The sequence below is a fragment of the Astyanax mexicanus genome, unplaced genomic scaffold, assembly GCF_023375975.1.
Source record: "Astyanax mexicanus isolate ESR-SI-001 unplaced genomic scaffold, AstMex3_surface scaffold_32, whole genome shotgun sequence".
Classification (NCBI taxonomy): Eukaryota; Metazoa; Chordata; class Actinopteri; order Characiformes; family Acestrorhamphidae; genus Astyanax; species Astyanax mexicanus.
In genome coordinates, this window is record NW_026040042.1 from 929,006 (window position 1) to 956,896 (window position 27,891).

General features: G+C 41.0%; 1 protein-coding gene and 1 long non-coding RNA gene across 3 annotated transcripts in view; both read right to left on the reverse strand.

The window, feature by feature from the left end:
* The window catches only part of LOC111188498 (NACHT, LRR and PYD domains-containing protein 3), a 776,814-nt gene extending 750,370 nt beyond the window's left edge, over positions 1 to 26,444 (reverse strand). Inside the window, exons 1-9 of the mRNA XM_049473017.1 lie at positions 26,370 to 26,444; positions 19,426 to 19,542; positions 18,807 to 18,861; positions 18,030 to 18,237; positions 16,111 to 17,878; positions 15,407 to 15,580; positions 8,436 to 8,609; positions 7,312 to 7,485; positions 7,054 to 7,173 (exon numbers count right to left, since the gene is read on the reverse strand). Coding sequence (XP_049328974.1) covers positions 7,054 to 7,173; positions 7,312 to 7,485; positions 8,436 to 8,609; positions 15,407 to 15,580; positions 16,111 to 17,878; positions 18,030 to 18,237; positions 18,807 to 18,861; positions 19,426 to 19,542; positions 26,370 to 26,422 — 2,843 coding nt within the window. The 5' untranslated portion in view covers positions 26,423 to 26,444. The remainder of the gene's footprint in view (positions 1 to 7,053; positions 7,174 to 7,311; positions 7,486 to 8,435; positions 8,610 to 15,406; positions 15,581 to 16,110; positions 17,879 to 18,029; positions 18,238 to 18,806; positions 18,862 to 19,425; positions 19,543 to 26,369) is intronic.
* Positions 10,626 to 11,666, reverse strand: LOC125789924 (uncharacterized). Of its 2 annotated transcripts, none has more exons than XR_007429943.1 (3): positions 11,600 to 11,666; positions 11,458 to 11,539; positions 10,626 to 11,376 (listed from the first exon to the last, which is right to left on the reverse strand). It is a non-coding gene; the product is annotated as an uncharacterized LOC125789924 (long non-coding RNA). The 2 variants fall into 2 exon arrangements; XR_007429942.1 differs by having other exon boundaries at positions 11,431 to 11,539.
* Positions 26,445 to 27,891: the final 1,447 nt, after the last annotated feature.

The window sequence follows — 27,891 nt, forward strand, 5'->3', positions numbered from 1 at the left end:
TAGTGTTATTTCCAAATTAACTAAAAACCAGGCAGGTACTGAATCTCAGCAACGCTTTTATGGACTTCTTTGATAGAAAACTGAAAACATTCAGGATAAAATTCAACAGATAAATATGTCATCTGGTGTGGCTGATATAGGACAAAACTCAGTTACTGAAGTTATGATGAGTTTTTAACCCACTTCAACAGCTAGAACTACAGAAAATTATCTCCTCATCAAACAGCACAACCAGCACACTTGATGCAGTTCCCTCAAAATGACTAAAACAGGTACAGCCATATATAATTAAACTTCTGTTAATGATAGTAAACTCATAGTTTACCCTGGGCCATGTACCCAAAGTCATTAAAACAGCGGTAATTAAACCTCTGATCAAGAAATGTGAGTGAGAATAAAGAAAATCGAGAAATGTGTAAAAGATGTGAAAACATTGATGTCTCACAATTTTCTCCTATTAAATAATGATAAAACAGAAATTCAAAGCTGCTAGAAATAAATGATCAGACTTAATGTTAAATCTGGCTGACTTCTCCGTCACACCTGGTTCAGTAGCTAAAAACCTTGGTGTTATTAGGTTCAGATCTAGCATTCGATAAACACATATCTAATGTTACTAGAACAGCTTTTTTTTTCACCGAAAAATGAGTAAATGCCTTCATTACCTCAAGGCTAGATTATTGTAATGCACTACTGTCAGTATGTTCCTGCAGTAATTAAATAAACTTCAGCTAGTTCAAAATGCTGCAGCCAGGGTCCTTACTAAAACTAGAACATTTGAGTATATTAGTCCAGTCCTATCAGCACTGCACTGCTTCCAGTCAAATTCCGCATAGACTATAAAATTCTCCTGTTAACGTATAAAGCCCTACACGGGCTCGCTCCTGAGTATTTACGAGATCTCATCTCCTATTATGAACCACTGCGATTACTTAGATCTCAGGGTGCTGGTTTCTTAGTAGTTCCTAAAATTCAGAGGAGCTCTGCAGGAGGAAGAGCTTTCTCTTATTGAGACGCAGTCTCAATCTTTAAGTCTAGACTGAAAACTTACTTGTTTAGTTTAACTTTTGGTAATTAATGTTTTTCACTTTAGATAAGTCTGCAGATTCAGGGGTTCATGGACAGAGGGAATTGTGGGTAAACTGAGATGCTGGTGCTGTTGTTCTCCCACTGCACACGGTCACTCAGGTTTGTGGACAGTGGAGTGGGTGGATGCCAGTGTTTCAGGGAGTTTTCGTGTTTATGTTACCTTCTGGCTCTCTGCCTTTAGTTAGGCTGTTTTATTCAGATATGCCGGAGTCATCAGCCACACTCTGATAATGTTTTATACTCTCTGTTTTACATAAATCCAGTTAAAACTAATTCCATCTCTCTGCTCCTCCGAGTTGGCGGCGCGCAGTAGTGCAGCGGCTACTCACGCTCCTAGCGAACACCCTTTTTTGAGCTGTTTTTCCGTCGGTTCTGAACCCAACTTCACGCACCCCACGCGTGTGAGTTATAGCAGGACCGAACTTTTGAGGATTATGGACAGTTTGGTCAGTAAAACAGCAACTTTGGACAATAATATCCGAGCTACGCTGGGCGAGCTACAGCTCTTTGTTTTGCTCTTTGATTTGTCTCACGGAAACCTGGCTGAACCAGACCATGCCGGACTCAGCCTTCCAGCTCGCCGGCCGGCAGCTCTTCCGAGCGGACCGCAGCCTTTTATCTGGAAAATCCCGGGGGGGCGGTTTGTGCGTCTACATAAACAAAGGTTGGTGCACAAACTGCGTGTTGGTAAACAGCCACTGCTCCGAGGCGACAGAACAGCTGACTGTGAAGTGTCGCCCTCACTATCTGCCTCGTGAGTTTTCGGCGGTGTTCGTGATTGCTGTTTACATAGCACCGGATGCTAATGCTAACAACGCGCTGAAGGAGCTCCATGACAACATCAGCTCGCTTCAGAACAAGCATCCGGACGCGTTCTACGTGGTAGCGGGGGATTTTAACCACGTAGAACTGAAGAACACGCTGCCGAGGTTTTACCAACACGTGAACATCCCAACGCGAGGTAATAATACGTTAGACCGTGTTTATTCCTCCGTGAAAGACGCTTACAGGGCATTCCCGCGCCCCCACCTCGGGCTTTCAGACCACATCTCCATCATGCTGGTCCCCGCATACCACCCCCCGCTGCGACGCTCAAAACCCACACAGAAGACCATCACTGTGTGGCCCAGTGACGGCGACGCTGTGCTGCAGGACTGCTTCGGCTGCACAGACTGGCAGGTCTTCAGGGATGCTGCTGAGTGTGAGGGGGAGCTGGATCTGGAGGAATACACATCTGCTGTTCTTGGGTACATCAGCAAGTGCACTGAGGATGTCACTACCACCAAGACTGTGACTTGCTACCCCAACCAGAAGCCCTGGCTGAACGCAGAGGTGCGTTCTCTGTTGAAAGCCAGGGATGCTGCCTTCAGGTCTGGAGACCCAGACGAACTCAGAAGGGCTAGAAGAGAGCTGACTGTTGGAGTTAAGAGGGCAAAAGCTGCATATGCTCAGAAAATCCAGGGACACTTTTCCTCCCAGGATCCACAGAGCATGTGGAGGGGCATCAAGTGCATCACGGACTACAAATCCAACGCTGCACAAAGCTCCAAAGACCCATCCCTGCCTGAGGCTCTCAACAAGTTCTACGCCCGCTTTGAGAATCCTGACACCCCCCCCAGCACCAGACTCCCACACTCACCAGGAGAGGAGCCCCTCAGCGTGACACCAGCAGAAGTAAGGAGAACGCTGAGAAGGATCAACCCCCGAAAAGCTGCTGGCCCGGACAACATCCCCGGACGGGTGCTAAGAGACTGTGCAGACCAGCTCTCGGACGTCCTGGCCGACATTTTCAACGCGTCCCTCATCCAGGCAGCTGTCCCCACTTGCCTGAAGACCGCCACCATCATCCCAGTCCCCAAGAGCTCCGCAGTGACAGGTCTGAATGACTACCGGCCAGTGGCCCTCACTCCGATAGTCACAAAGTGCTTTGAAAGACTGGTTCAGACCCACATCAAAGCCACCATCAACGTCACTGTGGATCCACACCAGTATGCATACAGGAAGAACCGATCCACAGAGGATGCCATCTCCTCCGTGGTCCACACTGCCCTCACCCACCTGGAGCAGAAGGATTCCTACGTCCGTATGCTCTTTGTGGACTTCACATCTGCTTTCAACACCATGATTCCACAGACCCTGATAAATAAACTCTCCTCACTAGGACTGAGCTCTTCGCTGTGCAACTGGGTCCTAGACTTCCTGACCAACAGGCCGCAGTCTGTGAGAATTCACAACATCTCCTCCCCCACTATAATCCTCAGCACTGGCTCCCCTCAGGGCTGTGTGCTGAGCCCCCTCCTGTTCACACTGCTCACATATGACTGCTCACCTCTCCATCCAGGCTGTCATATTGTGAAGTTTGCAGACGACACAGCAGTGGTTGGATGCATCACAAACAGAGATGAGTCCAGCTACAGGCTGGAGGGTTGGTGCAGAGAGAACAACCTCTGCATCAACGTAAAGAAGACGAAGGAGATGATTGTGGACTTCAGAAGAGGCCAGCATGCCCACCTCCCCCTGCACATTGGAGGATCTGCGGTGGAAGTGGTCGACAGCTACAAGTACTTAGGGGTGCACCTGAGCAGCAACCTCACCTGGAGCAACAACACCTCCACTCTAGTCAGGAAGGCACATCAGCGGCTCTACTTCCTCAGGAGGCTGAGACGAGCTGGACTAGGGAGCGCAGTCCTCACCTCCTTCTACAGATGTGTGGTGGAGAGCGTCGTGTGCTCCAGCATCAACGTGTGGCATGGAAGCTGCTCTGCTGCAGACAGGAAAGCTCTGCAGAGGGTGGTGAAGGCTGCACAGAGGATTGTTGGAGTCAGCTTCCCCAGCACCATGGACATCTACACCTCCAGATGCAGGAAGAGGGCCACCTGCATCAGGAAGGATCCCACCCACCCAGCACATGCACTTTTTGTCCCGCTTCCCTCAGGCCGGAGGCTGCGGAGCATCAAGTGCAAAACAACCAGACTGAGAAACAGCTTCATTCCGGAAGCTGTAAGACTCTTAAACTCCACTTAACAACACACTGCACTGACACACAAGGACAATTACTGCACAAACACGGTCACTTTACCCGCACTGAGACACTTTATTTTCTACTGCTCTAATTCATTTCATGCTGCTATAGCACATTTGCACTCTGGACTTGTTGTTGCAACCTGTCTACTCTTTCTATTTATTTCATTTGGGGTATTTATCTTTAACTATTTTGTATATTCTATTTTTATTGTATTCCTTTATTGTACTTTTATCTATATATCTATTTAATAACAGCTCCTGGGTGTAAACTGGATCGTGAGATCACAATTTCGTTCCACCTCATGTACCACATAAGATGCGAATGACAATAAAATCTCCTTGAATCCTTGAGTTACTGACTGCCCACCTGTCTGACCCGATACCGATGGATGCTGGACCCTCAGGCTCTCATGTCCCCTGTCCGTCCAAACTGATGATAGTTTCTGAAGTCAGCTCTTCTCCATCACCCACCACAGATCAGCTGCTCATCATCCATCTTACTCTCCGCTTCTGATCACATATGCTTACATGAACTCTAACTGCTTCCATTAGTGGGGCTGCTATAATCCCGAATACATAAAACCTCTATGGACGTATTAAGACTTTTTTTTTTTTTTTTTTTTTTTTTTAAAGCCGTTGACCAGTGGTAGGATGTTCCCCCCTTAAATGTGAGTCTTGGTCCTCCCAAGGTTTCTTCCTCCTCCAGCTCTGAGGGAGTTTTTCCTTGCCTCCGTGCACGCTGGGGGTTCTGTATTCTGTATTTCCTATATTTAATGTTTTGCCTGATTCTTTGTCCTGTGATCATGTTTCTGTAAAGCTGCTTTGTGACAACAACTGTTGTAAAAAGTGCTATACAAATTAATTTGATTTGAAGGTTTTGCTGTGGCTGATCTTAAACAGGCTGTTCATGCTTCAAAAACCCTCTAACATGGCTGAATTATAACAAATCTGTAAAGAAGAGCAAAACTCCTCCACAGAGAAGTAAAAGACTCATTGACAGTTAGGACTAACTCTTAATTTCAGTTGTTGCTTCTAAGGATGGCACAACCGAGTTATTAGGTTTAGAGGGCATTTTTTTTTCACATAGGGCCAGGATTATTTGAATAGATGTTTTTTTCCTGAATAATGAAATTATAGTAGCAACTGTTCATGTTTTTTGCTTCTTTTTAATTATTGTTTATCATTCCAATATCATTTTGACAAGGCAACTTAGTGAAACTGTGCCCTCTCAAATCATGGTAGTAGAGAGAGTTTTGGTTTGTTTTATCACCTAAAAGTGCTTCTTTCACTCTTCTCCTCCAGCGCTGCACAGCAACATGACTGCTTTGTCTGAACATTGAGCTACTGGCTGTTGGATTCTTATTATTGAAGCCATATTATTTACAGAGGGAGTTTTCCCAATGTGGCTGTTTATGTTCCTTCCTCTGCCAACCCAACATCGGCGGGTGATGTCATTTATTCAACAGTGACACATCTTCAATCTCAGCACCCGACTGCTGTTAATGCCATATCAGGTGACTTTAACCATGTCACTATAGCTAAGGCACTACCACACTCTCTCAGTATGTGGACTGTCCTACCAGAGAGGAAGGAACATTGGACTTGCTGTATGCTAATGGATCAGCTCCGGCCCATGGTCCAGCCATTTCTGAAACCCCTTCAGTTTACCTTTTAGCCCTTCCTGGCAGTTGAGGATGCCATCATCTACCTGCCCAACAGAGTTTATGCTCACCTAGACAGAACAGTCAGGACTGTGAGGGTCATGTTCTTCAACTTCTCCACTGCTTTTAACAGCATTCGGCCTGTTGTTTGATGTTAAATGAAATGGACGTAGGCACCTCCCTCGTGTCCTAGATTGTAGACTATCTGTACAGACCCCAGTATGTACGCCTGCAGCACTGTGTATCTGATAGAGTGGTTAGCAACATCGGAGCACCACAGGAAACTGTCCTCTCTCCCTTCATCTTCACCATTTACACCACAGATCTGCCACCTTCAGAAGTTTTCTGATGACTCTGCAATAATTGGGTGTATCAGTAGGGGTGAGGAGGATGAGTACAGGGTGACAGTCAATGTGAAAAAGACTAAGGAACCGGTGGTGAATCTGAGGAGGAACAAGGCACTGCTGACCCCTGGTCATCAGGGGGGTCAGTCTGGACACTGTGGAGGATTACAGATATCTGGGACTGTACAATGACAATAAACTTGGCTGGGCTAAGAACACTGATGACCTTTATTGGAAGGGCCAAAGTTGTCTGTATTTTCTGCGGCATATGTGGTGGCGAGGGCTATCCTCCATACTGGGGCAGCAGCTGACTCAACAAACTGATCTGTAAAGCTGGTGATGTGGTGGGTGTGGAGCTGGACTTGCTGTGGGCAGTGTCAGAGAGGAGGATGCTGGTTAAGCTGCAGGACATTATGGACAGTTTCTCCCACCCACTATAGGACACAGTTGTGAGTCACATGAGCACTTTTAGTGCAAGACTCATTCTGCCAAAATGCACAGAGCGCCACAGGAGGTCTTTCCTACCTGTGGTGATAAAACTCTAAAACTCCTCCCTCAACATGTGACACTATGGTGCTTCTTCCTCTACTTATTATTACTTCTTATTATTATTCTTTGCATTTGAGTAATAGTAATTATAAAAAATGGGTGCAATGTTTAGAATTTTTATACAGGAAATTCTTTATTATTACAACTACGGTCATTTTATTTTATTATATTTGTATTTGTATAATATTTTATTGTGTAGATTAAATGAGTAGAGAATTTTGTAGTGTTTACATGAATGGTTGCAACTGTAACAACCGAAATTTCCCTCTGGGATCAATCAAGTATTTCAGATTACATGTTAACTGGAATTATAATGTATGTATTATACTGATATTACACAGTGACTGTAGGTGTGTGTGTGCACAGGTGTGTAGTTCAGTACTCACTGTAGTTTCTCCAGGTTACAGTGAGGATCCTCCAGTAGATCAGAGAGCAGCTTCACTCCTGAATCTCCTATTCTTTTCTTGTTTAAATTTAGTTCACGTAATTGTGAAGATTCACAGATCCTTTGGAGAGAAAATTGTATTTTTAACTAGTTTAATCTACTTTTATTATTATTATTATTATTATTATTATTATTATTATTATTATTATTATTATTATTATTATGTTTCTGTAAAAGTTATAGGAAATCAGTAACTCACTGTAGTTTCTCCAGTTTATAGTGAGGATCCTTCTGTAGATCAGAGAGCAGCTTCACTCCTGACTCTCCTGGTTTATTGTAGTTCAGATTCAGCTCTCTCAGGTGGGAGGGGTTTGATTTCAGAGCTGAAACCAGAGCAGCACAGTCTTCTCCTGTAATACTGCAGAATTCCAGCCTGTAGAGAGAAGGACAAATCTCACTGACAGCTTAACACACATTTAACTTATACTGTGTTACACAGAGAATGTTTAGACACTGAGGTTAGTCAGATAATTGAACAGTATTTAAAACTGTAGCAGTATAAAAGGTTAATTTCACTCTCATCTGATAAATGTATTTGTTTCTTATTTGGAAAGCAGAAAACAGCCATTACTCCTGTAATAATAGGTGTACAGTAGGGTTGCAAGGGATTGAGAATTTTACGTTATGATAACCGCCTCAGAAAAAAAACAGCAGTATCTCGATTATCCCAGTATTATGGTTGTTACACTGTCCCTTAACTACATGAAAAAAATGTTTTGTTTAATGAACTATTTATTATAATTGAAAGTTGGAACTGTTGTAAAGGCATGTACAAAATATCTCATTCCAAAAATAAGATGTACACCTGCTATTATGCAAAAACTGAAACATTAGGAGGAAAATACTAAATGTTTAAATAAAAATAAGAGTCTCTTTAGAAAGAAACAATATGCTTTGTCTTTGTAAACATAAAGGTGAGAAAAAGTGCAGGAGCTCTCCAACATTTTTCCTGGTATAATTTTTTTATTGCACCAGTTGAATTACTATGTTTTGATAATTAAACCAGGTTATTATGCAGAAATGTAAGCAAGTTGATTTTTTCAGGGCTCAATCTTAGCAGACTGACAGATGTGACAGATTTACCCATCATCACGTCTGTTTTGTGAGTATCGAAAGTGGTCCCACACTGCTGCTTTTACTTAAGATTTTTTTAAGTTTGGGGAAATTTTTGGGGGGAAAAAATGGGCAAATGTTCGTTTAAATTTATTTCATGTAATTGTGAAGAGTCACGGATCCTTTGGAGAGAAAATTGTATTTTTAACTGGTATAATCTTTTACTGTCCATGATGTTTCTGTAAAAGTTATAGGAAATCATTAACTCACTGTAGTTTCTCCAGTTTAAAGTGAGAATCCTTCAGTAGATCAGTGAGCAGCTTCACTCCTGACTCTCCTGGTTTATTGTAGTTCAGATTCAGCTCTCTCAGGTGGGAGGGGTTTGATTTCAGAGCTGAAACCAGAGCAGCACAGTCTTCTCCTGTAATACTGCAGAATTCCAGCCTGTAGAGAGAAGGACAAATCTCACTGACAGCTTAACACACATTTAACTTATACTGTGTTACACAGAGCATGTTTAGACACTGAGGTTAGTCAGATAATTGAACAGTATTTAAAACTGTAGTAGTATAAAAGGTTTATTCCACTCTTATCTGATACGTATGTTTGTTCCTGCACTCCTTCCTATGCTACCTCCCGGCTGCTGCGCTCCTCCAATGAACATCGCCTCGCTTTGCCAAACATTCACACAAAGCAATCCAGACTGTTCTCATACAGAGAGTTCCCCAATGGTGGAACTAACTACCTTCCACTACCAGATCAGGAGAATCTCTCGCTATCTTTAAGAAACTCCTGAAGACAGAGCTCTTCAAAGAGCACTTACTCTCCTAACACCTCTAAAAAACAAACTACTTCTAACCTAATTTCCTTCTTCCCCTCCTTCACTCCTCTATCCCATTATTTCCCTTTGACCTACTTTAGGCCCTATCTAAAGATGTTTTTACCTTCTATTACTTTTGTACTTCACTATTGCAAGTCGCTTTGGACAAAAGCGTCTGCCAAATGTAATGTAATGTAATGTAATGTAATGTTTATGATGCTGTTAGCTTTCTTTTTAGGTGGTAGGATTAGCATACTTAGCAACTAAGCACTGTTCATGACTAGAAAAGACTGCAAGAAAACCTACCAGACCAATGTGACCATTCAGTGTTAGTCAGAGAAGCACATTGATGTCATTTATTACAATATTTTGTCCCCGTCCCACTCTGCATTCAGTTTACTAGAAAATATTCTGAAGGATTGCTGCTTTAAATGTTAGTAAGTATAAATCACCCATTGCTGCTGTAACAATAGGTGTACAGTAGGGTTTAGTGCTGTGTCTTTCCTATTCCCTGCTACTAAAGAGCTGAAAATTAATACTAAGTAGGGCTGTTGGAAGTAGGGATATTGGAAAAAATTTACATCACATTTTTTTTGTTTTCTGCAATATATATTGCGATATTACACAATGCACTACCCGTGACATCACCAACCCCGCCCCCACCCGTGTGCTGTCTATCCACAGAGACCCGGACCGACCGAGAGCTGAGTCAGCGCTTTAGAGTCAGCTAAGCACTCAAAACCCGAGGAAAACAGCAAAACAACGACAATTGAGCATTTAAATGGCCTTTTAAAAGGTAAATAAGAGTGTTTTTTCTGGGATTAAAAGCATGAATTCAGCTTTAACTGGAAATATCTGAGCAAAACTGTGCGGAACTGAGGTGCACAGCTTTGGACAGGCTGTCTGAGGCGGTTACAGGGTTCATACACTTTTCATATTTTCATGACCGTACAGTCTTTAAAATATCAGTGCAGACATTAACAACACAACAAAAAATCCATGTCAAAACTGATTATAGTAGGCCTACAATGTTTTAAATAATAATAAAAAAAAACATTTCTTTCAGCAATGCTGACAATCTTCAATAAGAAAATGTGTGTCAAATCCTGAGAGCTCTATTGTGTATAACGGAATTATCTCTGAGCTGATTTCATACGCTGCTAAGCATTTCTAATGTTTAACTTGTAAACAGTGGTTCATACTTTCATCAAATAACATTATATAGACTATTTTGTTTGAAACTTTGAATACATTTTCAATAATATGGCTGTTGGCTGAGATTTCTAAACCTGCTTCCCAAAGAAAGAAAGAAAGAGATGGCCATTACAGCCTAAAATATGCGTTAAAAAAACACAAATTAGTAACTTGAAAGAGATTTAAGTCACACAGGTAACCTGTCAGACAACAGCAGGAGAACTGTATACTGTTACACCTTAGCCTGTGTCTGTCCAGTGTCTTTCCTTTTTTGGTTCCTTCCTGCTCCTGTCCTCTGTTCTCGTGTTTTGTTTACCTGTCATGTTTCCCAGCCATGTGCTACTGTGTTTTGGTCATGTCTCTGCCTTAGCCCCGCCTTGTCATCTGTAACCCCTCCTGTCTCCTTTGTAACCCCGCCCCCTCATTACCTCCACAGGTGTCCCTAGTGTGTGCCTGTGTATAAATACCCCATGTGCTCCTTTGTAGTTTGTTGCATCTTTTGTCTCTATTTGTCATGTTACTCTGTCCAGATTGTGTTCATCTGTTTTGTTTAGCCACAGACCTGCTGTGTTGTTTGTCCTCAGTGTTTTAGGTTTGCTTTATTTAGTTTGTTTCTTTGTTTGCGTAGCTTGCTTGTTTGGTTCAGTATTTTAGTTTATCCTCTGTTTCATAGTGTTTTGTTTTAGTTACCTTTTCTTTTTATATTCCCTAGTGTTCTTTTCTTTGTTAGTTTAAATATGGAAAATAAAAAAGACTTGCGTTTACATCCTGCCTCCTCCATGTTACATAAGATGCAACCTACTGAGGATGTAGCAAGTCTTTATTCGGCGATGCAGGAACAGCAGGAGTTTTTGGAGAGCCTTGTTTCCATGCTTCAAGATGGACAGCCGCTGGTATTACCCTCATTGATGTCTTCCCCCTGTGAATATGATGGGGAACACGGGACCTGTGAGGGCTTCATCATGCAGTGCTCCCTCTACCTCGACCATTTGTTGTGCCCTACCCTTCCAGAACTTATAAAGGTACTTTTTATCAAGACTTTACTGAGGGGTAGGGCTTCACAATGGGCGGACATTGTGTCGGACCAAAGGCCTGAAAAGGCAAAGACGGTGGAGGGACTCTTTGAGCTACTGAAGCTCAGATTTTCAAGAGCACCAGCAGCTCCCGCTGCTCCAGCCTCAGCTCCAGCTCCAGCACCTGCTGCCTCAGCTCCAGCTCCAGCACCTGCTGCCCCAGCTCCAGCTCCAGCACCTGCTGCCCCAGCTCCAGCTCCAGCACCTGCTGCCCCAGCTCCAGCTCCAGCACCTGCTGCCCCAGCTCCAGCTCCAGCACCTGCTGCCCCAGCTCCAGCACCTGCTGCCTCAGCTCCAGCAACTGCTGCCTCAGCTCCAGCTCCAGCACCTGCTGCTTCAGCTCCAACACCAGCAGCTCCCGCTGCTCCAGCTCCAGCAGCTCCCGCTACTCCAGCACCAGCAGCTCCCGCTGCTTCAGCTCCAGCGCCAGCAGCTCCCGCTCCTTCAGCTCCAGCGCCAGCAGCTCCCGCTGCTCCAGCCTCAGCTCCAGCGCCAGCAGCTCCCGCTGCTCCAGCCTCAGCTCCAGCGCCAGCAGCTCCCGCTGCTCCAGCCTCAGCTCCAGCTCCAGCAGCACCCGCTGCTCCAGCCTCAGCTCCAGCTCCAGCAGCTCCCGCTGCTCCAGCCTCAGCTCCAGCACCAGCAGTGCCTGCCGCCCACGTGGTACCCACTGCTCCTGACCCTGTGCCAGCGGCTCCGGCCGCCTCTGACCCTGTGCCAGCGGCTCCGGCCGCCTCTGACCCTGTGCCAGCGGCTCCGGCCGCCTCTGACCCTGTGCCCGCGGCTCCGGCCGCCTCTGACCCTGTGCCCGCGGCTCCGGCCGCCTCTGACCCTGTGCCCGCGGCTCCGGCCGCCTCTGACCCTGTGCCCGCGGCTCCGGCCGCCTCTGACCCTGTGCCCGCGGCTCCGGCCGCCTCTGACCCTGTGCCCGCGGCTCCGGCCGCCTCTGACCCTGTGCCCGCGGCTCCGGCCGCCCCTGACCCTGTGCCCGCGGCTCCGGCCGCCCCTGACCCTGTGCCCGCGGCTCCGGCCGTCCCTGACTCTGTGCCCGCGGCTCCGGCCGCCCCTGACTCTGTGCCCGCGGCTCCGGCCGCCCCTGACTCTGTGCCCGCGGCTCCGGCCGCCCCTGACTCTGTGCCCGCGGCTCCGGCCGCCCCTGACTCTGTGCCCGCGGCTCCGGCCGCCCCTGACTCTGTGCCCGCAGCTCCGGCCGCTCCTGACCCTGTACTTACTGCCGCCCCTGTTCATGTACCTGCGGCACCTGTCCCTGATCCTGTTCCCACTCCCAGAACTTTGTACACCCCCAGGCCTGCTCCCAGGCCAACTCCCAGCTCACAATCACCTAGACCCGCCCCAAGTTCTCCTGCACCAGCTCCTAGAGCTATACCCCAGCTGGCCCCTCAGACTTTTGTAAATTTTGGGCCATTATTGTTTGTACATGTTCCTGTATCTCTCCCAGTTGTGGTTCCTGTGTCCGTCTGTGTCCCTGTGCCCTTGTCTAGTTGTGTTTCTGTTCCTGTCCCAGTCACTGTATTGGTTTCTGTCCCCATCCGAGTTATGGTCCCTGTTCCTTTATCTAATTTTGCCCCGTCAACTGCCCAGTCTTTTGCTCGGTCCCCTGTTCAGTCCCCATATGCATCCCTGGTCCAGTCTGTTTCAACCCCTGGTTCTGTGTTCGGCCCTGTTCCACCTTTGTTTCAGCCTCCTGTCCAGTCTTCGTCTATGTTAAGTGTCCAGCCCCTAGTTCAGTCTTTCGTCCAGTCTAAGTCCCCTGTCCTGTCTCAGCCCTCTGTCCAGTCCTTGTCCCCTGTCCAGTCTTTTGTCCAGTCCTTGTCCCCTGTCCAGTCTAAGCCCCCTGTCCAGTCTTTGTTCATGTCCCCTGACCTGTCTGCATCCCTGCCCAATGTCCAGCCCCCTGTACAGTCTGCATCCTTGTCCAATGTCCAGCCACATGTCCAGTCTCTAGTTCAGCCCCCTGTCCAGTCTGTGTCCTTGTCCAATGTACAGCCCTCTGTCCAGTCTCTGTTTCTACCACCTGTCCAGTCTCCGTTCCAGTCCAAATTAGTACCCCCTGTCTAGTTTCCTGACTCTGTTCCAGCCCCTGTGTTCGTCCCCAGGTCTTGTCTAGCCCTGTCTTTTGTTTTTCTGTTCCCTCTCTCTCGGCGCCTCTGGTAGTGGCGCCGTTGAGGGGGGGTAATGTTACACCTTAGCCTGTGTCTGTCCAGTGTCTTTCCTTTTTTGGTTCCTTCCTGCTCCTGTCCTCTGTTCTCGTGTTTTGTTTACCTGTCATGTTTCCCAGCCATGTGCTACTGTGTTTTGGTCATGTCTCTGCCTTAGCCCCGCCTTGTCATCTGTAACCCCTCCTGTCTCCTTTGTAACCCCGCCCCCTCATTACCTCCACAGGTGTCCCTAGTGTGTGCCTGTGTATAAATACCCCATGTGCTCCTTTGTAGTTTGTTGCATCTTTTGTCTCTATTTGTCATGTTACTCTGTCCAGATTGTGTTCATCTGTTTTGTTTAGCCACAGACCTGCTGTGTTGTTTGTCCTCAGTGTTTTAGGTTTGCTTTATTTAGTTTGTTTCTTTGTTTGCGTAGCTTGCTTGTTTGGTTCAGTATTTTAGTTTATCCTCTGTTTCATAGTGTTTTGTTTTAGTTACCTTTTCTTTTTATATTCCCTAGTGTTCTTTTCTTTGTTAGTTTAAATATGGAAAATAAAAAAGACTTGCGTTTACATCCTGCCTCCTCCATGTTACATATACAGTACAATAATCAATATTAGAAGCAACCAGCTCATTACATTTTTTTTTTGCTTTTAATATTGGCTCAAAAACAAAATATTAAAGCAGATTTTTTTTCTGGTCATAGAGATTTTTTATTACTGAACTATTTAACATGTAATATATTTAATATGTGAATCACTTATCAATTAGTGTAATGATGCAAAATAAATTAAATGTGTGTAAAAAAAGATAGAAAACCTGCTTTTAGAGCCACTCTAAAATATTAGTAAACAAAACTACACTGTTGCGTTGAGCTCTCAGGCTATGTTGTTTTCCTTCTAATTTTAATATTTATTTTTAATGTACACGATGGAAAATGTGGAGAGATATATAAAGCGACCTACACTAAATAAGCATAACCCCTTCCTTCAAACACATGCAAACACACCTCCCATCTCTCTCACTCTCAGTGCTACAGACAGCGGCGGGCGTGCAGGATCTCTTCTGTGTGTTTTGGAGAAGTTAAGTCTGTTTCACAGTTTAAAGAACAGCGACTTTTCGGAGTGAATTAGTGTTACAGTGCAGCAGCTGAAGCTCTGGTCGGATTTGCTGTTTTCAAATTCCATGACGTTTCCAGGTTTTCATGACCGAACCCTGCAGGTACCTTGTGTTTATGCCCGCACCCCCTGCCCCTCGTGCCCGCACCCCACCTCCCCCTCCCGCGACAGTGCTGCTCACTCAGAACACTGTGTATCTACTTCTTGTGTCAAAAATCAAAACACTGCAAAGGCGTGTTTGTTTTTATTTCATTACGTGACATCGCAGGGTCCGCAATGTGACTATCGCACATGTGCACATCGCAATGTTAATGCTTAAACGATATATCGTGCAGCCCTAATACTAAGAGTCACAATATTTGTACAGTATAATATATTACTTACTACTAGCTGTTTCCTGCTCTGAATTGGTTCAGGTTTCAAAACAGTACTATAATCACCAAAAGAGTTATGACATTTTTAGAGGTGTCAAATTCTGAAATACAACATATGAATATACTAAAACATTATAAAATCTAATTAAATTCATTTAAAGTCTATTTGAGGTCTGTGTGCATCTGATGGTAATCAAGAGCAGATTTTAATGAATATTACTTCATGTTAGGTTGCAGGGTAGTACTCACTGTAGTTTCTCCAGTTTACAGCGTGGATCTTCCAGTAAACCAGAGATAAACTTCGCTCCTGGTTTGTTGTAGCTCAAATTCAGCTCTCGTAGCTCTGAGGGGTTTAATTTCAGAGCTGAAACCAGATCAGCACAGTGTTTCTCTGTAATACTGCAGACTTCCAGCCTGTAGAGAGAAGAAAACTCATCATATTAAAACTCAACACAAACAACTGTGAAATGCAAAGAATTAAGAAAATCAAAAGTAACAACACTCACTGTAGTTTATCCAGTTTACAGAGTGGATCCATCAGTATTTCAGAGAGCAGCTTCACTCCTGAATCTCCTGGTTTACTGTAGTTCAGATTCAGCTCTTTCATGTGGGAGGGGTTTGATTTCAGAGCTGAAAACAGAGCAGCACAGCCTTTCTCTGTAATACTGCAGTCACACAGCCTGCAGAGAGAAAGAGAAAAATCCTCAGAGATAAAACATTTGATGTAAAAATGTAAGTACTAAATTTCACATTCTTTCAGTCCCGGGGATTTTGTTTATTTATTGGAAAAGTGAAAAGCTTATTCGTGTGAAACAGTAGACTTAACTGTTTCATAGTTGCTAATCTTTTTTTCTGCAATGTTGTGGCAACTTTAATGCTCACTAACCCTAAATTTGAACACCTCATTTTGTATACATTACACCTTAAGTGCACAAAAAGAGTTTTAGTGCATTAAACTGGTTCACTACTTAAGTGTACATTTTGGTTTGCAACGCTCTCATAGTAAAATACTCAAATACTCATAGAACTGGCTTGTTAATTTCTCAGGTCGTGCACTAGTAATTTGTTAATTGTTAAGAGTGATCACTTTCAGGAAACGCACCCCTGATTGATATGTTTAATTTTTCAAAAAATCATCAAAGGACAGACTAATCTATACTAAAAAATATATAACAGCACATATTAAACACTGAATAATGAAAATACTCACACAACCTTCCTGGATACTTTCACCACTGGTAGCATCCTCAAAAGACATTCTTCTGATTTATCAAATTTCTTCAACTCAAACTCATCCAGCTCCTCTTCTGAATTCACCATCACAAACGCCACAGCTGACCACTGATCAGGAGAGAGCTTAGCTCCACTGAGGTCACTGGAACCTTCTCTGTTCAGGTATTTCTGGACTTCCTGCATTAGAGAATGATCATTCAGTTCATTCAGACAGTGGAACAGACTGATAGTTTTCTCTGGAGAGGGATTCTCCCTGATCTTCTGCTTGATGTACTCCACTACTTTCTCTTTACTGTGAGAGATGTTCTCTGTCTGTATCAGAAGACCTTGTAAGAGAGTCTGATTGGACTCCAGTGAGAGACCCAGAAGGAATCGGAGGAAAAGGTCCAGGTGTCCGTTCTCACACTGTAAGGCCTTGTCCACGGCTCTCTTCAGGAAGTCAGACATTGTTCCTTTTTTGGAGAAACCAAATCCACTGTGTTTCTGTTGCAGCACATTTCTGTTGTTGGAGATGAAGGACAGAAACGCATGTAAAGCAGCCAGAAACTCCTGAACACTCAGATGCACAAAGCTGAAAACCTTCCCCAGGTTTTCCTCCTGTCTGAAGATCTGGGTGCACACTCCTGAGTACACGGACACTTCTCTGACATCAATGCTGCACTCTCTCAGATCTTCCTCATAGAAGATCAGGTTTCCTTTCTCCAGCTGTTGGAAAGCCAGTTTTCCCAGAGCCAGAATAATCTCTCTAGTCTGGTCAAGATCAACATCACTTTTTCTTTGGTACTTCTGGCTGCGGTGTTTGATCTGAACGATAAGGAAGTGTGTGAACATTTGAGTCAGAGTCTTGGGGATCTCTCCTCCCTCTGCTTCACCCAACATCCTCTCTAGAACAGTGGCTGAGATCCAGCAGAAGACTGGGATGTGGCACATGATGTAGAGGCTTCTGGAGGACTTCATGTGTGTAATGATTCTTTCAGCAAGGCTCTGATCTCTGATCCTTTTCCTGAAGTATTCCTCTTTCTGAGGGTCACTGAACCATCGTACCTCTGTTATCTGATCAATACAGTCAGGAGGGATCTGATTGGCTGCTGCTGGTCGAGTAGTTATCCATACGAGAGCAGAGGGAAGCAGGTTCCCCTGGATGAGGTTTGTCAGCAGCACATCCACTGAGGCTGACTGTGTTACATCAGATACTCTCTTATTGTTCTGGAAATCTAGAGGAAGTCGACATTCATCCAGACCATCAAAGATAAACATGACTCTGTACTGATGATAATCTCCTGGTTTTAAGTCCTTTGTGTCTTTGAAAAACTGATGAAGAAGATCCTCCAGACTGATTTTTTCTGTTTTCATCAGATTCAGTTCTCTAAAAGGAAGTGGAAATATGAAGAGAACATCCTGATTGGCTTTTCCTTCAGTCCAGTCCAGAATGAACTTCTGCACAGAGACTGTTTTTCCAATTCCAGCAACTCCTTTAGTCAGCACAGTTCTGATGGACTGGTCTTTAAAGAGGTCGTTACATTTGATGGGTGTCTCCTGTGTTGCTGGTCTCCTGGATGCTGCTTCAATCTGTCTGACCTCATGTTCATTATTGACCTCTCCACTCCCTCCCTCTGTGATGTACAGCTCTGTGTAGATCTCATTCAGAAGGGTTGAGGTTCCAGGATTTGAAATTCCTTCATTAATTCTCTGAAATTTCTCCTTTAGAGTAGATTTCAGCTTTCGTTGGCAGGATGGAGCCAGTTCTAATAGAAATAGAAAAAGCAATATCATTAAATATGTTGAAGTATTAAATATATACTAAAATGTGCTGTCACTAAAGGCTGTTTACAAAAAAATGAAACTAGTGTAATTCATGCACATATAAAGTATTATGTAAATGATCTAATCACTTACTGGTCTGCAGTTTGTTAGCGAGGTCTGTCTGGTTCATGTTTCTCAGGACGTGCAGTGTGATCTTCAGCGCTCCCTCTCTGACACCACTCTGATCCTCCTCATCCTCCTCCTCTCTCCCAGAGCATGCTGGGTAATCCAGATTCTTCAGGATCTTCACAAACCTCTTCAGCTGATTCTTTACCAGAGAGATGACTTTGTGCTCCAGTTCCTGATTAAACACATGGTAAGAAATGGTAGTAAGACCAGAACAGATCATAGTTTTATAAAATAATTTGTGGTTTATGTCAATATAATGTTTTAGATATGGGATGTGTTGTGTTGGATTGAGATCAAGGGCAAAACTCAAGATTTCTTTTATATTATTTCTAGCCCTTCTAGCAGTTAGAGCTTTCTCAGAATGTAACAGAACATCATATTTATGTGATATATGTGACTAGAGCTTTAACTGCATTTATATTGAAGTAAAATCTTTGGAATAATCTGGATTTCTGCACTGACCACTAATAAATGGTCATCATAAATTAATGTGTGACTTAATCATTATGTAAATCAAAATTACAAACACAATCTCACTAAATCTATAAAGACATTTACTGTTGTACTTTTTTGTAATTTATTGAGTATGTTAAATAAACCTCTGCAATTAAACTTGGAAAGAGTAAGTAATTATTATTAAACATCTATTTTATAGCACATAACTTCATATTTAAAGTTTAAAACACCAAATCACATTTTACAGTGTTCACATGTGCTCTGGCATTAGTCACACCTACACACCTTTAATATGGAGTCCATATTTCTCCTGCTGATTTCTGGAGTCTCCTTCTGGACTCTGTCAGAAAACATAACATTAACATATGTTACTAAATGGTGATTGTGAATATATCTACAGAAAGAAAGTTCCAGAAGATCAACCACCAACCTTCACGCTCACCAAAAAGTTAATTCTAGATTTTATCAGATCAGAGAATCATGTTTCTCACAGTCTGGTGTTTTTTTGTAAAATCCAGATGTGTTTTTTACAGAGGTGAGGTTTTTGTTTCCTCCATAAAGATCAGATAGCTGGAGAGCTGCAGTGATGGTTTATCTGCTGAAAGTTTCTCCCATCTGCACACAGGATCTCTAGAGCTCAGTCAGAGTGATGATTATACACTACACTGCCCAAAGTATTCATTCACCCAATCAAATCATTAAACTGAGGTTCCAATCACTTCCATTACCACAGGTGTACAAAACCAAACACCTCCACACACAGACTGATTCTATTTGTTAGAATTTGTATTAGTAGAATTGTTTTCTCTAAAGTGTGTTTTAGTATAGAAGTTATAGTTGTAGAATTCAGAGAAAACATAGAAGTGTATTTTCATCTTATTCTCCAGAGTCACGTCATCCTTACCTGAGATCAGCAGAACTGTTGTCATCTCTGAAGTGTCTAAATTCATCCATTGACCGGTCACTCTTCATGGAGACACAGCTGGGTTCAGGTGAATCTGATCTCTTATTCTGATCCAGTCTAAAACACAACCAGTATCAGACACCATCTACAACCTTTCCAGCATGTTGGTGTGATTCTACATTCATGTGAATTTGATGGTAAATAAGTTTATAATTGGGAAGTTGAACTTGAACAACCTCTCAAGCTTTAATTTCTAAATCATGTTTCTCACATTCTGAGAGACTTTCAGGAACATCTCAGAGATGATTTAGAAAAACGAAGTTGAGACGTTGTTTAAAACATAAATTAAAAAAGAATACAGCAATTTGCAAATCCTTTTCAATTTATATTGAATTGAATTCATTTAAAAGACAAAATATTTAATGTTCAAACAAGATAAACGTTACTGTTTTTAGCAGATATTCACTCACTTTGAATCTGATTGTCTACAACACATTCTAAAGAAGTTGGGATGGTTTTTACCACTGTGTTAAATCACCTTCCCTTTAAAAACTCAATAAGCGCTCGGGAACTGAGGACCCTCTGTGTGGAAGTTTTAGTTCAGGAAGTTCAACTAATGGTTTTCTGAAGTGTTCCTGAGCCCGTGTGGTGATTAATATCCCTTCCAGAATGATGTCAGTTTTTAATGCAGTGCCGCCTGAGGGGTCGAAGGTCACGGGTGTTTCATGTCGGTTTTCTGCAGCTTACTTACAGAGATTTTTCCAAATTCTCAGAATATTTTTTTAGTTTAGTTCAGTTTATTTTGGTTCATCAAAGTACAACACTTTTATACAAAGTGACAATAATAACAGTAATTAAAAATATTAAGTGCACACATGCTTTCACCCACGAAAAAGAAATAAAGAAAAGAGAAAAAAAAATATTGATAATAATAATAATAATTACCAATCAAAAATTCTCAGTTTCAAACCTGATAATGACTGAAAAGGTGTAGTCTGAAGCTGATGCTTATTTTTACTGCCCTTTTTAAATTTTATTGTCATCTTATATAATCAAATCATACACATAAATAATACAGGAGTATGTTAACGTTAATCAACATATCAGAGCCTCCCATCATTAATAGTAGTTAATTCCTCATATTTATAAGCGCTCATCATCTTATCTTTAAACATTCTTTTAAATTTACAAAGTGTTCTACACATTCTTAAATCTTTTACACATTTATTCCATAACCGAACCCCTTTAACAGATATACATCTATTTTTTTAATCAGTTATTAATTTAGTTTTTTTAAACACACACCTACTCCTCTAAGTTCACATTTGCTCTCTTTTATCCAGCTTCTGGATACAGATAGGAAGTAAATGGTTTTGTGCTTTGTACATTAACAGTGCAGTTTAAAGGTTGACTATATCACTGAATTTTAAAATATGTAGATTAATAAATAATTTGTTGGTTGGTTCATAGTATGTTTTTTGACTTATAATTCTTATAGCTTTCTTTTGTAATATGAAGATTTAAAGGTTTAGTGTTGGTTTTATAGGTGTTTCCCCACTGCTCCACACAATAGCTCATGTATGGAACAATGAAGGAACAAAACAGTATATAAAGTTAATTTTGATTCAATATATCTTTAGTTGTATATAGTATCACTAGAATTGAATTGTTGCCAGCATAATTTATGATTAACATTTATGATTAACATCATCAATCTTAATTTTAACTGTATTTTTTTTATTTGTCTTTTACCAAATATTATGAATTTTGTTTTACTTAAATTCAGGGATAGCTTGTTTATATAAAACCATTTCTTTAAGACTGTCAGTTCCCTTTCCATCGTATTCAGTAGCTGTTCCAAACATTTCTCAGAGCAGTACAGATTAGTATCATCAGCAAATAATGCAAATTTTAGCAATTTTGACACTTTACAGATATCATTTATATACAGTGTGAACAATATTGGTCCTAATACTGAACCTTGTGGAACTCCACAAGTGACCTTCAATAATTTAGATTTAAAATTATTTATTTGTACATATTGATACCTGTTATCAAGGTAACTCTCAAGCCATGAGTATGCTGCTCCTCTAAAGCCATATCGTTCTAATTTGGTCATTAATAATTCATGATCTATAGTGTCAAATAGAGGTGTGAAGAAATCTCGTGGCACGAGATCTCGCGAGATTAAACGTGACGATATTTCTCGTCAAGCCTAAACCTGTCTCGCGGGAAGAAAAAAAATAGTTTAGTGTGGACTTTTTAAGAGGGATCTGGCAACCCAGTAGCGATACAGCGGGTGGCTGAGGAGTGAGAGCAGCTCTCAGCAGAAGAGGAAAATTCGGGGATTTAATTGTATACCCGCTTTGCGGCGCAGTAAATCACAGACCAATCACGTGTGGGGCAAGATCACCAAACGCTCTCTTCAGTCAATCAGATCTGTGCAGACGCGGTAAGGGAAAAAATAAATAAATAAACACACCGCTCCTCACGCGGGATCGAACCTCTGTTGTCAGGGTCGCGGTCGTGAAAAAACGCCTTTATAAGGAGAAAGGGAGCCCGAAAACGGGCGGAAAAACGAGAACTGGACCATACTGAATTCTAATTAAATACTCCTGGCATAGAGGATGCTTCTGCTACTTTTAAGTTGTATATCTGGCTGCATTTTGGCTCCAGTGGAAACAATAAACGGTGACAGAGTGACCAACAAGACACAAACCGTATATAAATACTGTAAGTAAATCCTACACCTGACTGTTTCATAGGCAGCTGTACTAATCCCTTAGCTCTGTACTGTATTAAAAAACATGTTCTGTCTCTGTTTGCACTTCAAGCAAAGTCTTAATATGAATGGTTGTAGTTTGTACTTATTGTTTGCTCTATATAAGACCTAGAAAAGTTTTATTTTTATTTTTTAATCTTATTTTTATTTCTATTTCCTATAAAATCAATGTGTGAGAGAAACCAGTCTGTTAATTGTGTTGTATGATTTTGTCAAATAAAACTCTAGTTTTCAAGCCATTTTCCATTTTTGACATTTTCTTTAAATTTTTATTTTTAAATCTCGTCTCGTCTCGTTCTCGTGAACCCAATATCGTGTCTCGTCTCGTCTCGTGAGATTAGTGTCTCATCACACCCCTAGTGTCAAATGTTTTTTTAAAATCTATAAACACCCCAACAGCATACTCCTCGTGATCCACTGCAGCTGATATATCTTCTACAAGATGCATCACCGCCATTGAGGTGGACCTATTTACTCTAAAACCAAACTGTTGGTCATTCAGTAAATTGTGTTTGTCTATGAAATGATTTATCCTTTCTACAAATATTTTTTCTAAAATGTTTGAGAACTGGGAGAGCAGAGAGATTGATCTGTAATTTGAGAGCTGGTGAAAGTCTCCACTTTTATAAATTGGAATAATTTTAGCTTTTTTCATTTTATTAGGAAACGAGCCTGTTTTAAGAGACTGATTACAGATATATGTAAAATGTTTCACCATACATTCTATTATAGACTTGACTGTAGTCATTTCTATTCCATTCCAGTTTGTGGATGTTTTATTATTAGGGTTCAAGCATTGAAGGTGCGTAAAACCCTATTGTTTTTGCTAAGATTTTCTTCTTCTTATTATTATTATTCTTTTTCCTCTGAAAAAGCAGCAACAAAAATGGCACAGATTGGTCAAAGGGTGGCGCTATAAACAAGGAAAGTTCATTTTTCACTTTTTTCTCAATAACTCCAGAACCATAAAAATAAATAAAATTCTTTTTTTGCTGGTTTCCTTTAATTTGGACCATGTACTTTTGCGAACTAGTCCTAGGAATTTTGACCAATACTGACATGTTTGGTATCAAAATACTCGATAGAGCATGGGCTTTTTTTGAAATTTGTAAACAATATGGCCGCTATATGCTAATTAGTCCTTCCGGATATATGCCCCATTCACTCCAACAGTTAAATTTGGAACATTGTTTCTCAGCAACCGTGCAACCTAGCAAGCTGAAAATTTGCACACAGAATCTATCATACAAACGCTAAAGGATGTTTAAAGGGCAACTTCATCAAACAAAATGGCTGAACGACATCAGCCAATCAGCATTCAGCAGGCTTTTTCACAGGCTGTACATTGCCCAATCAGGATGAAACTTGGCTGTTATGTTCAGATGGAGACATTGTAGTGAGCTGCAAAGTGGTGAAACAATTCGGCCACTGGGGGCGCTGTTCCAAAAAAACTAGTATATCTCAATCATAATGTAATATTTTTACATCTAATTGGTTTTGCCATATTAAGTGCAGTGCCTCTGACATATTTGTAAATACAGTTATGTTTAAAAAATGCTTTGTTTATTCATAATTGCTACTTGTTTTAAAATAGCTATATTTAAACTAGTCTCGGGATATTTGGCCTATCACCTCCATTTTGGTCTTGTTGCACACTGTAGAGTCTGCAGGTAAATATACATCAAAAACAATTGTCAAACTTTCACTTACAATAGTGTCCAGGCATCAAGTAATCAGCGCGTCCTTGAAATTTCCAACCTAAATTGCTGTAACTGTGCAATATTTGCTGTAACCTCTCACAATGTTAAACACTGCTGTACAATATCACTGTGGTGCAGCACCATTTAATTCAGATCTAGATTTAGAACAACTTTGTAATTACATGTCAGAACATTCACTCCTTGGTGTTAATATAAACTTGTTTGGTCAAAAAGTCAGCTTATTTTGAAAAGGTCAAAAGCTCAATCTGAACACCACTTTGTGAACATTCTGGTTCAGGTCTCCTAATCAAAAACTATAACATGTAGACACCTTTTGACTAATTGTAACTCAAGTGATGAATATTCTACAACTTTTATTATATTTGCATGTGAATTTAAGCACTGATCATGTTCAGTGTCCTCTGCCCATCATTAATAACAGGTGAAAGACTTTTGATAATCTATAAATGTGACAGAGTGTCTCCAATTATAATAGACCTTCTTACACATCACTATCCTATGCTCTAGTAGGCACCATTGTGCCAGTTGGTGCTTGAACCCACTGATTGCGCTTGCGGCTATATTTATTTTTGTTTTTTTACAATTTCCAGTATTTTCATTTTTTTATCAGTTCTCCTGTTAAACATAGGGAAAGGGTTTATATCAACAATATCTTTGTCTACACCATCCTTATTTGTTGGTTTCACAATCTCTTTTACTAAGTTAATTTTTACATAGTAATAATTAAACTCATGAATCATTTCTTTAGTTATAATTGTATCGTCTTCTTTTACTAGATATTCTGGAGTGTCTACTCTTGCAGGTCCTTCCTGATGATGGTATTTAGTACACTCCATGTTTTGTGCATGTTGTACCTATGCTGCTCCAATAAGTTTTTGATGATATTATGGGCTGTAGGTGATGAAATTCCTAAATTCTGTGCAGCTGCATGTTGAGAAACACTGTTCTTAAACTGTTGGACTATTTGCTCACGCAGTTCTTCACAAAGTGGTGATCCTCTCTCCATCCTTGCTTATGAACGACTGAACTTTTCAGGAATGCTCCCTTCATACCCAATCATGACCCTCACCTGTTTCCTATTAACCTGATCACCTGTGGAATGTTCTGAGAAGGTGTTTTTCCAGCATTCCTCACCTTTCCCAGTCTTTTGTTGCCCCTGTCCCAACTTATTTTGTACGTGTTGCAGCATCAAATTCAAAATAAGTGAGTATTTGCAAAAACTAATAAAGTTTATCCATCTGAAAATTAAATATCTAACCAATATTAAAACTTCTCATCATTGTTACCTGAGATTAATAGAATTGTTACCATCTCTAAAGTGTGTTATAGTATAGAAGTTATAGTTGTAGAATTCAGAGAACACAAAAAGTCATGTCATCCTTACCTGAGATCAGCAGAACTGTTATCCTCTCTGAATTCTATAAATCTGCCCATTGACTGGTCACTCTTCATGGAGACACAGCTGGGTTCAGGAGGGTCTGTCCTCTCTCTCGGAATCTCACTAAAACATTTAAGAGAGGAACAATGTTTTAAGTACAACTAATAATATTTGTTGAGTATAAAATGTATAAATATCAGGATTTACTCTTGTATTAAGGTAAAGTTTGGTAATAAAATTCACATTTTAGATGATTATACAGTCCTTAAATAATACAAAAAAATATAAGTAATTATAAAACTCATGATGAACAATGGGGTAAATATGGATAGTTATATTTATTTCATTCAGAATTTTAAGTGTATAAATACTAGGATTCACTCATTTATTCATGTAAGATTTGGTAAGTAGTAAGTGTGTCACGCCTGGTGCTGTAAGCGCTCCTGTCTCTTCCACACTCAGCTCTACCTGCGATCTGCAGCCTCTGGACTTCATTGCCCAGGATGCACCTCACACTGAAACTACACTCACGATCACATGACACATCACATGCCTCTATTAGGAAGTCGATCACATGAATCCTTATTCAACACTTTTTTTTGCCTGTTTTTGTATCTCTCATTTTGGACCTTGCTTTGTTCACTGACCACTTTTAATTGTAAACACAATTTAATACAGTAAACTAGTTTACAGTTATTCTACATGTTAATTATGAAACAGGTTAAATAAATAACTTTGGGATCTATTTGTATCTTTATTGATTATTTTAAATTTGTCAGATCCTTCAATCCCTTCAATCATTTACTCTTCCAGATCCACAAAAAAACAAATGTCATCTTATTCTCCAGTTACATCATCCTTACCTGAGATCAGTAGATCTGTTATCCTCTCTGAAGTGTAAAGGTTTCTCCATTGACTGGTCACTCTTCATGGAGACACAGCTGGGTTCAGGTGAGTCTGATCTCTTATCCTGATCCAGTCTAAAACACAACCAGTATCAGACACCATCTACAACCTTTCCAGCAAACCTTTCACTTTATACCCAATCACATTATTCTCTCACCTCTCAGCTTCCTGTGTGTCCTGTTCCCCAGAGACACTCATTTTGGAGCTCATCTTCCTCCTTCAGATTACACCTAATACTGTACACACACACACACACACTTATCAAGTACACACACTGATTTCTTCTTTAAAGTAATGTAAAGTTCTTCTCTCTGAGTTTAAAACACTTTTAGTCAGACAGTAAATTCTAGTATTAAAGCTTCAGTTTTTACCTCTGTGCCTCTGGTTTATCTGTTCTTCATGTTCTTCTCATTTAAACAGAAGCTACTAAAATTTCACTTTCCCTTTAAACCGGTTTAAACTGGATTAGTTCCTCAATTCAGTATTACGTTCAGGAATGGAGGAGTGACATGTTTATTGATATTCTCAGTGAAAGCTGGACATGATCTGATGATGTGAAATGTTTATATGGAAGCACAAACAGCAGGATATGTTCTGTCTGATACATTTCCTCCTCTGTTAATATTTTTTCACTTCACTTTTGCAAGTCATTATGTGATACTTTGTGTTGGTCTATGACTTAAAAATCTCAATAAAATACATTTAAGTTTGTGGTTGTGAGGTGGTAAAATGTGAAAAAGTTCAAGGGGTATGAATACTTTTGCAAGCCACTGTAATTATTATAATTATTTATTATCATATTAAAATTACAGCAGTGTCACATTTAAATATGTCAATAATATATTCACCATAAATCATCCTAGTAGTTATAGAGATAATCATTAATAACTGTGTAATAACTGTGTAATAACTGTATAATAACTGTGTAATAACTGTGTAATAACTGTGTAATAACTGTGTAATAACTATATAATAACTGTATAATAAATACTGTACTATAGAACAGCTGAACAGACAGTGTAATAATTAGCATTATGTGTCTCAGTATTTTTAATGGTAGAATCACAGATACCACATAACTATGTCTATAACTATAAACTACAATAGTAAAACTATGGCAGCATCATTAATTAAACATAGTGATCATAAGGAAGCACAGTAGTTCAGAGTAATGTTATGGTTATATATGCAATAACTACAGTTACTATATAAAATCATAGTAAAACCATAGTAATTCTTTTGTAAGAGTAACTAAGAGCTAGATTAATTTAATAGATTAATGATGAGCTTCCAGCAGCTGATCAGCCAATAGACTGCACTAGAAAATCAACACATAGAAACAACAGTAAAATAAACTAAACACTGCACTTTATTAATATATGAAATAAACAGGCAGCATTAATGCTAAAAGTCTCTCTTTACACTGCAAACATGATCATTACAGACAGTAGCTGTGAGGGAGAGCTGGCATCCCCCCACAGGAGGGAGGCAGAGAGCCACCACTCAGCCTGAATCCAGACCTGCTGCTAGACTGGTTTCCACCACCAGAGGGAGGCAGAGAGCTTCCTCTTATCTCATCATTCATCATCTGCTCCACATGAGCTCTGGTCTATTTACAGTTTTTTACAATCACTAACATGCTTTTATCTGATCTGTATTCACATTTTCAAAACTCTAAA